Source organism: Triticum aestivum, chromosome 7B, assembly GCF_018294505.1.
Source record: "Triticum aestivum cultivar Chinese Spring chromosome 7B, IWGSC CS RefSeq v2.1, whole genome shotgun sequence".
Lineage (NCBI taxonomy): Eukaryota > Viridiplantae > Streptophyta > Magnoliopsida > Poales > Poaceae > Triticum > Triticum aestivum.
The window spans coordinates 657646332-657655889 of NC_057813.1; the positions used below are offsets into that span (position 1 = coordinate 657646332).

At 48.3% G+C, this 9558-nt stretch overlaps 1 protein-coding gene across 2 annotated transcripts; it reads right to left on the reverse strand.

The window, feature by feature from the left end:
• Positions 1-352: 352 nt before the first annotated feature.
• Positions 353-2800, reverse strand: LOC123161662 (putative F-box protein At4g22660). Of its 2 annotated transcripts, none has more exons than XR_006480813.1 (2): positions 2553-2800; positions 353-740 (listed from the first exon to the last, which is right to left on the reverse strand). XR_006480813.1 is itself a non-coding variant. In XM_044579469.1 (2 exons), exon 1 carries the CDS (start codon positions 2110-2112, stop codon positions 853-855), a length of 1260 nt encoding a protein of 419 aa, XP_044435404.1. In that variant the 5' UTR covers positions 2113-2526; the 3' UTR covers positions 353-740; positions 834-852. The 2 variants fall into 2 exon arrangements, 1 of the variants encoding a protein (XP_044435404.1); XM_044579469.1 differs by lacking the exon at positions 2553-2800 and adding an exon at positions 834-2526.
• Between the last annotated feature and the right edge of the window lie 6758 nt (positions 2801-9558).

Here is a 9558-nt window from a genome sequence, read left to right on the forward strand (position 1 = left end):
ATTTTTTGTATGCTCTGTAAATTCTTTTACTCTATAATATGCAAAATCTGCTCAATGAGATTAGAGCATCTTATATGCAAGCTATGTGTGCCATGGCCTATGTGTTACTTTCATGTGTTCAACCTTATCAATTTAATTCTGATTCATGATTCAAGGAAACAACTTTGTATGCTCAAAACTTATTTGATATTGGTTTCTTCGGGGTTCAAGCAATCATCTAAGTTTAAAATGGCAGAAAACTTATTTAATATTTTTTTCCGCCAAAAGGGCCAAAAAAATCCACAGAAACATCACACATGAAAATTAAAATAAAGCGTTGCGCTTTAGAGGTTCTGCGAAATACAGCGGCAGCGACATTGAGCCGGGTCTCATTCAGGTCGCCTGATACATGTGTTTTGAACAAGGACCTGTGCAACAACTACTCCTACGAAATAGTACAAACTCTTGTGTCTCCAGAATTCACACAAGTGACACACAACTCACTGATCTTCTGAGCCTGAGCTACACAGAACTCACATTTTGCACGTCTTGCAACGCTTTACTCTGAAACAATCAAACACATATACACTATATAACAAACCAACACCAAAAGCTAAGCAACGGTGTAGGTCTGTTTCTGGCAACCTTCTTCCATGCTAACACACGAAAACAGCCAAAAGAGAAACATGAGAAATTATCCGGGAGACAGATGATTCACTTTATGAAAGGGAACTCCCATCAACTCGAGGCAGATTTCCACCCTGAAAATGATTTAACAACAGTGAGACCTCACAGAAGAATCATTAGGCCTGATGCTACTTAATCATGGACCGAAATGCCAGTATGGCACTTACAAGTTACAGCATGGCTAGATCAGACTAGACTCGGCGTGAACCAGACTTCCAATGGGCAGATGGTTCCGTAATGACCTCCACCAGATGGGAAAGCCGCCTCGAGCGTCCGTCTTTTCAGGTCATAGACCTTCACGCCGCTCCATTGGTTATGGCGATTCTCGAAAGGGCGGCGCTTTCTGAGGCGTGGAGTTGTGAAATAGATACAATCCGGTTTTAGTTCGGGGAATTTTTTGGTTGATAAAATGCCTGGGCTATTCTGGCCGACGAAGGCCGCATGTCCCCGCAGAGCCTTCCCTGAGCTCAGTGCAACCCTTGTCTGACTCTTGAGGTCCAACCTGTCTATTTCAATCCTGATGTTGTTTCCACGGAGCGTGTCAAGAAAGACACGCACCTGCAGGAGATGACCCCAAGGTGTCGAAAGCAAATACCTAGTGATAACTGGGTCGTCGAACATGTCGTTGTCATCCTCGGCGATGACCGTCTTCTTCCTCGGTTTGTCTGGTCCACCAAAGTCCCATGACTTCAATATTCCTTCCATTGTCACCGCATAGAACCTTCCGCGGTGGTAGATACAATCGGCAAAGCTGTCCCCGCTTCTTTGGATCACCGAAACTTGTTGCCAATAGCTGTCTCCTATCCTTGCGAAAGAGAGGCGCTTGCCGTCCAGGTGGATGACCAGAGCGACAGCGCGACAAGTGGACGGAGGACCGGACAGCACAACCTTGTCGTAGAAACACGCGCCGGGAGACTGCACACCATGAACGTGTTCCATCATGTAACACCTGTAACGATAGCCCACGATTTTCCCTCCGTCTTCATAAACCCCCTCGATGCAAGATGCAAACCCAGTGATTGGCGGGAGCGGGATCAACGCCGCGGTGAAGGGGTTATATAGGACGAGATCCGAGAGCTCGTTCGCCATGATTAACCAGCCATGGGAGGCGCCGCAGCAGGCCACGGCTTGGCCCCCGGGAAAGCTGACCTGAAAAGTTCTATCAGGATCCAGTAGGCTCCGGTGCTCAGTGGTAGCAGCAGGATCCCATAGCCCACGACGCACACGCAGCTGTTGATCCCCTACCGGAAGAGGCTCGTCCGCCAAGGACACGAGCCAGGGCGTCTGGCGATATGGGACACAGCCGGCGGCCACAGATGCAGAACGCCATGACGAGCAGACAGCGCCGAAGGCGAGGGCCTCGGGGAGCTCGAGGAGATGCAGTATCCGGATGAGGAGGTCGATGGGGAGGTCCGACCAGCCCGAACTTGCATAAGGTCCCGCCATTGTGAAAGCTTCACGTTATATTCTTTTAGGAAGAAAGAACATGTAAGCAGATTGTATATAGCGAAGCAAAACAAGCCCGTGTACGTTGCCCACTCGGGTAAGGCCCCTTCCCTTTTCCCCTTGGAACTAATAAGTATACAATTCAAATTGGCAAACCGATTTGTACTACCGTTCGGATTGACTGAGCCACTGAAAGAGCAAAATAAAAACTTGACAGCACAGCGCCATAGAATTCGCAATTCCATTCATGCTAGTTAACTGACGGCCTATATAATGAGCGAAGCAAAATCCATTCGAGTTCAGAAGGAGGGTCCCATCAACATTTTTGGTAGAAACAGAGGGCTTCCGTTGAACAGAACCAAACAATTCATCTTGATGAGAATATTAATCCGTGCGATCTTTCTAATCGTTGAGCGACAGATTGCGGTAGGGTTACTTACCCATAGCAGTGGCCTTCGGGAACTCATCATCGAGGGAGATAGGAGGGCCAGATGTGGAAGTATCTCCAATGGTCTTCTCCTCATCGGAAAGGAAAGAAAGGGGATCGGGATTAGGGGATGCGTGGAATCTGGCCGATTAGGAGGAGCGGCAGGGGGATGTGCCACAACCGTGCCGGCGGCGTAGGTTGTTGAGGGCTGCCATGGCGGGGGCATATGGGGTGGGAGGGCTGCTGGATTGCGGCGGCGTAGGGCGGGGGCTAGCCGGATGGGCAGGACGGTCAAGCTGAGGGAGATGGTACGGAAAACGCTTGTATTCGGGCGACTGATTCGGCGTCGCGTCGGTCGCACGTAGTGCCGTTGGATGGCATGTGATCCGGTGGCTGAAACGTAACTACCCAAATCATCTCCGGTTAGATTTTTTTTCTTTTTTTTTGAGGGGTATCTCCGGTTAGATGCACGGCTGTTAGCAGCTCTACTACTACCAGGCCTGAAGCCCAGAAACAGCCCAAGGCCCAAGAAGATGGCGCATGTGAGCCCAGCAAGAGAAAGGAGAAGGCCGAGCACCAAAGTGACCGGGAACTGCAAGATCTGGCAGCAACTAATTAACGAGCGCTCCTTCGGGAGCCTCGCAACGATCAGCGCCACTTGGCGCGCTCACAGCCATTCGCCACGTGTCGCGCTCTGGGCGCTCCCTTCGGATTTTTTTTTATTTTTACGCACGCGTTTTCGGCTTTTTAAACGGTTTTTTTTTGACGTTTTGGTTTTCTACCGGTCTTCCATAGCTTCTCGATCAAAAAAATTCAAAAAAAAATATTTTTTTCGCAAAAAAATGCATTTTTTTCTGGAGAGTCACAATTTTGTTTTCGCGAGAGGCACGTTTGTGCTTTCGCGAGAGGCACGGCCGTGCCTCTTGGAAACGAAAAAAAACATATTTTCTATTTTTTTTCTTTCGCGAGAGGCACGGTTTTGCTTCCGCGAGAGGCATTGTTGTGCTTTCGCAAGAGGCACGGGCGTGCCTCTTTCAGAAAGAAAAAAAACATTTTTTTTTCTTTCGCAAGAGGCACGGTCTTGCTTCCGCGAGAGGCACGGTTGTGCCTCTTTCGGAAAGGGAAAAAATGCGTTTTCTGTTTTTTTCCTTTCGCGAGAGGCACGGTTTTGCTTCCGCCAGAGGCACGGTTGTGCTTTCGCGAGAGGCACGGGCGTGCCTTTTTCGGAAAAGGAAAAAAACGGGTTTTCTATTTTTTCTTTTCTTCCGCGAGAGGCACGGTTTTGCTTCCGCGAGAGGTACGGTTGTGATTTCGTCAGAGGCACGGGCGTGCCTCTTTCGGAAAGGAAAAAAAACCCGTGTTCCTGGTACGGTTTTTTCGTCGGTTTTTTCCGTTCGGTTTTATCATGAAAAAAAAGTTCGTCAAAACCTATCAACATGGGATCTAGTTTTGAAGATCTCGACGCGAAAGCGGTTCGAGATTTGGACGCACGATTTAAGAGATAAAACGTTTTAAATAAACGAATCTACGTAAAAAAGGGAAAACTCCCAGGTTGCGACAAGTGACGCACATGCAGCGCCACTTGTCGCAACCTGGGAAAGTTGGAGTGATCTCCGCAAGGAGTACTCCTTAATTAGTGATTTCGGCAAGATCTCCATATAGTGATTCGATGGCCTGCATTCCAGGAGATCATCCCCGGCCCAAGTGCGTTCACCGATCAAGACTTCCCATCTTTTTGGATGAGCAACATAAGGTGCTTTCAAAAACCATTATTAGTAATGTTCGTGTGGATGAAAAAGTGACAACATTGTTGTTTCAGTCCAATTGCAGCCTCTTTACTGAAGTCTTTGAAGTATTTCTTTGAGCAGAGATTAATACGGCAAAAAGGTATTTTCAAGGATTTCATTGTAATTCTTAGTCATAGGAGTTACTTTGCATTTTCTTGGATCTTAGATCCAAATCAGTGCACCTGTAATTCTAATGGGTATAAATAAAGTTAGAGATGTTTCTAAAAAAATCAAATCAGCGGTCATCCCATGTGATTCAGCAACAGTGGTGAAGAATATATATGAAGGCACACAAGAACAAATGTCATAATCATTGCAGAAATTAGAAAGCTTCTTGTAACTAATACTGGGGTCTTTTTCATTTATGAATGTAGAGAAACAAATGTGGATTCCCACAACATAGCTAAGAACTCTTTAGAACTAGCTCCTGGCCTCCATGTGTGGCTTCTGGAACGCCTAAGTTACGTAAACAATGTTTTGATGCAATAACAAATTAAGAGGCAATGATATTTAGCTCTCGGTGCCCATCTAATCGTATGAGGCCCTGAATCTTGTGCTGGGACAGGAAATCACACAAACTCATGATCGCGGGCATGCCAGCTACATAACACAACTCATCAATCTATTGCGTACAGAATTTAGAAGAAAACACGAAAAATGCCAACGAAGGCCGAGCTCCAGTGAGCTCGTTTTTAAATTTTATTTTTTCGAAGCGTGAAAAATTTCAAATTTATTTTTGAACACACATGCACATGGATACTACTTATATGCAAAATTTCGCAGCATTATACTTTTACATGTGGTGTACAAAAAAAGACAACACATTTTTAAACGGGCCTTTTATTTTTGTTATTGGGTTGGAATTTTGCCTTTTTTGTACAACCTACAAATCACAAGATTTTTCGACGAAATTCAACATCTTCCTGCAGAATACATATATGTTTCCATGGATTTTTTTTCAGATTTTTTCCAAACTTTCAAATATGCTTTCGGATATTTACAAAATACCGAGCTCACTGGAGCTCGACCTCCAGAGATCCCCACTCGAAGAAAACACCCATAGCAAAGCACCAACATACGCATGCAGCACGAAACATCTTCCGACCAACATGGTTGCCAAGTGATGGATCGGTGTGAACCAGACTTCCGATGGATAGATTACGGGCACCATCAGACTGTAGACAATTTGCATCTATCAGACTAGTCGAAGACCGCCCGATGAGAAGCGTGGCGATCGTCGGATCTGCTAGCCAGGACCGCCCGAGATTTGCTGCCTTGGTTTGTTAATTGACTGCTTCCCACCGTATATCTGCTCCCCGTAATCTCGCTGGCTATCCCTGCTAACCTCTCTCTCTTACTGTTTATTCCTCCAAGTAGACTCGTTTTTTTAGCAACTGCATCCTTTATTAAACGTTCAAACACATGGGGATACAGACGATGTCGGGCAAAACACTAAGCCACACACGGCGCCCGGGGCTAAGAGAAGCAGCTGCCTTTTCTAAGGCATGGGCCTCTCCATTATGCTTTCTATTTTCGTGAAGAAACTGGATATCCTGGAATAGTCTCCTCTGGTACTTGATATCTTGCAGGATGGAATAATATCGGCAGGGAACTTCATCTTGTATGTTCGTCACTACTTCCAAACAATCTGAGGCCACACACATAGATTGAACCTGCAAATCAGATGCAAGTGAGAGGGCCTCGCTGCATGCCTAGGCTTCAAGTATTGTTGGATCAAGCCGACCTTCATGAATGATAGCCGAGGTACCCAGATAGTTGCCTCTTTTGTCCCTGCATATCACTGTTGAAGCTGCCCGGTCTCCGATCTTCAAAAAGCCTCCGCCAACATTCATCTTGACATCGTGATGCTCAGGCGGAAGCCACTCGGTGGGTGTCGAAACCGCACGGCTACCTCTAGTCACATGCAGGTCCCTGGGATTCACATGCAGGTCCGTGGAAATTACATGCAGGTCCTTGGGGCGTGATTTTCTGTCCGGAATCATTTCGAGCTCTGTTAGGAACTTGTTGATGAAAATATGGGTACTCAGTGGGCTCTGGAACTGATTGTCATGTATGGCTCGGCGTCTCGCCCACCATATGGCCCACAATGTAACCAAAACACGTGCTAGGTCTGCCGAGGTGGAGTGTCAATGAGCCATAACATCCATAGCTTTGCATCTTTCTCCCTGTTTGAGATGATTGTTTCCGTCAGATCCTCATCAGTGAGAGCCCAAACACAACGAGCCATACGACAATCAAAGAGGGAATGGCGCCATGTATCGACTGCTACGTGACAGGTCGAGCATGTTGGGAACGTTGCAGAAAATTAAAATTTTTCCTACGGTTTCACCAAGATCCATCTATGAGTTCATCTAAGCAACGAGTCATGGGAGAGAGTTTGCATCTACATACCACTTATAGATCGCGTGCGGAAGCTTGCAAGGTGATGATGGAGTCGTACTCGACGTGATTCAGATCACCGATGTCCAAGTGCTGAACGGACAGCACCTCCGCGTTCAACACACGTACGGGACGGGAGACGTCTCCTCCTTCTTGATCCAGCAAGGGGGAAGGAGAGGTTGAGGAAGTTCGCTCCAACGGCAGCACGAGGGCGTGGTGGTGTTGGTGCAGCAGTACTCCGACAGGGCTTCGCCAAGCGCTTACGGAGGAGGAGAGGTGTTGGGGAGGGGAGGGGCTGCGCCTTGGAGATGGGTACAGCAGCCCTCCCCCCACCCCTCTATTTATAGGGGAAGGGGAAAGGGGGGCCGACCCCTCTAGATGGGATCTAAAGGGGGGGCGGCGGCCAGGGAGGGGAGGCTTGCCCCCCAAGCAAGGGGGGCGCCCCCCTCAGGGTTTCCCCCCCAACCCTAGGCGCATGGGCCCAAGGTGGGGGGCGTGCCCAGCCCTCCAGGGGCTGGCTCCCTCCCCTTTGCGGCCCATGTGGCCCTCCGGGAGGGGTGGCCCCTCCCGGTGGACCCCCGGAACCCCTCCGGTGGCCCCGGTACAATACCGATAACCCCCGGAAACTTTCCGGTGTCCGTATGACAACTTCCCATATATAAAACTTCACCTCCGGACCATTCCGGAACTCCTCGTGACGTCCGGGATCTCATCCGGGACTCCGAGCAACATTCGGTAGTCACATACTAGTCTTCCTAATAACCCTAGCGTCACCGAACCTTAAGTGTGTAGACCCTACGGGTTCGGGAGACACGCAGACATGACCGAGACAACTCTCGGGCAATAACCAACAGCGGGATCTGGATACCCATGTTGGCTCCCACATGCTCCTCGATGATTTCATCGGTTGAACCACGATGTCGAGGATTCGATCAAAACCCTGTATACAATTCCCTTTGTCAATCGGTACGTTACTTGCCCGAGACTCGATCGTCGGTATCCCAATACCTTGTTCAGTCTCGTTACCGGCAAGTCACTTTACTCATACCGTAATGCATGATCCCGTGGCCAACACCTTGGTCACCTTGAGCTCATTATGATGATGCATTACCGAGTGGGCCCAGAGATACCTCTCCGTCATACAGAGTGACAAATCCCAGTCTCGATCCGTGTCAACCCAACAGATACTTTTGGAGATACCTGTAATGCACCTTTATAGTCATCCAGTTATGTTGTGACGTTTAATACACCCAAGGCACTCCTACGGTATCCGGGAGTTACACGATCTCATGGTCGAAGGAAGAGATACTTAACATTGGTAAAGCTTTAGCAAACGAACTACACGATCTTTGTGCTATGCTTAGGATTGGGTCTTGTCCATCACATCATTCTCCTAATGATGTGATCCCGTTATCAATGACATCCAATGTCCATAGTCAGGAAACCATGACTATCTGTTGATCACAACGAGCTAGTCAACTAGAGGCTCACTAGGGACATATTGTGGTCTATGTATTCACACGTGTATTACGATTTCCGGATAATACAGTTATAGCATGAATAAAAGACAATTATCATGAACAATGAAATATAATAATACTTTTATTATTGCCTCTAGGGAATATTTCCAACAGTCTCCCACTTGCACTAGAGTCACCAATCTAGTTACATTGTGATGAATCGAACACCCATAGAGTTCTGGTGTTGATCATGTTTTGCCCGCGAGAGAGGTTTAGTCAACGGATCTGCGACATTCAGATCCGTGTGCACTTTGCAAATCTCTATGTCTCCATCTTGAAAATTTTCACGGATGGAGTTGAAACGACGCTTGATGTGCCTGGTCTTCTTGTGAAACCTGGGCTCCTTGGCAAGGGCAATAGCTCCAGTGTTGTCATAGAAGAGTTTGATCGGCCCCGACGCATTGGGTATGACTCCTAGGTCGGTGATGAACTCCTTCACCCAAATCGCTTCATGCGCTGCCTCCGAGGCTGCCATGTACTCCGCTTCACACGTAGATCCCGCCACGACGCTCTGCTTGCAGCTACACCAGCTTACTGCTCCACCATTCAACATATACACGTATCCGGTTTGAGACTTAGAGTCATCCAGATCCGAGTCGAAGCTAGCGTCGACGTAATGATGGAGTCATGTACCTAGGGTAAGGTCACAGACCTGATCTAAGTACACTGCCCAAGGGCACCTTTAGAAGAGATCACCTTCCAGTCGACTTACGAGGGACTCACTCGACTGACTTGAAGGACTCGACCACGAAGACTCACTCGACCGCCAGAAGGTCAAGAGGCACTCTGCACTGCAACGGCCTGTAATTAAGTAGACTTTATGATAGTAAAGACACTTTATGTGGGGCGTTACCAGTAACGCCCCGGACTTAACTCACCTTAAACCCTCTCCTACATGGGCTGGCTGGGGTCCTGGCGCACTCTATATAAGCCACCCCCTCCACAGGTAGAAGGGTTCGGCACTCTGTAACTCATATACACATAATTCACTCGACCGCCTCCGGGCTCCGAGACGTAGGGCTTTTACTTCCTCCGAGAAGGGCCTGAAATCGTACATCTCTTGTGTTTACAACCTCTCCATAGCTAGGACCTTGCCGCTCCATACCTACCCCCACTCTACTATCAGACTTAGAACCACGACCGTTGGCGCCCACCGTGGGGCCGGTGTTTTAGCGATTTTGTGGAGAAGTTGCAATTCTCCCGAGTACTTTCATCATGGTGGCTGCTGGAGTTTTGGTCGAGGGCCGAGAGATCCATCTCGGTGCTCTCACCTTCGTCGCCGACGACTCCGCCTGGCTCCAGGAGGCTCCAC

Bases quoted from the DNA above. Each gene is read 5' to 3' on its own strand.
- LOC123161662 (XM_044579469.1), bottom strand. From the start codon at position 2,112: ATGGCGGGACCTTATGCAAGTTCGGGCTGGTCGGACCTCCCCATCGAC.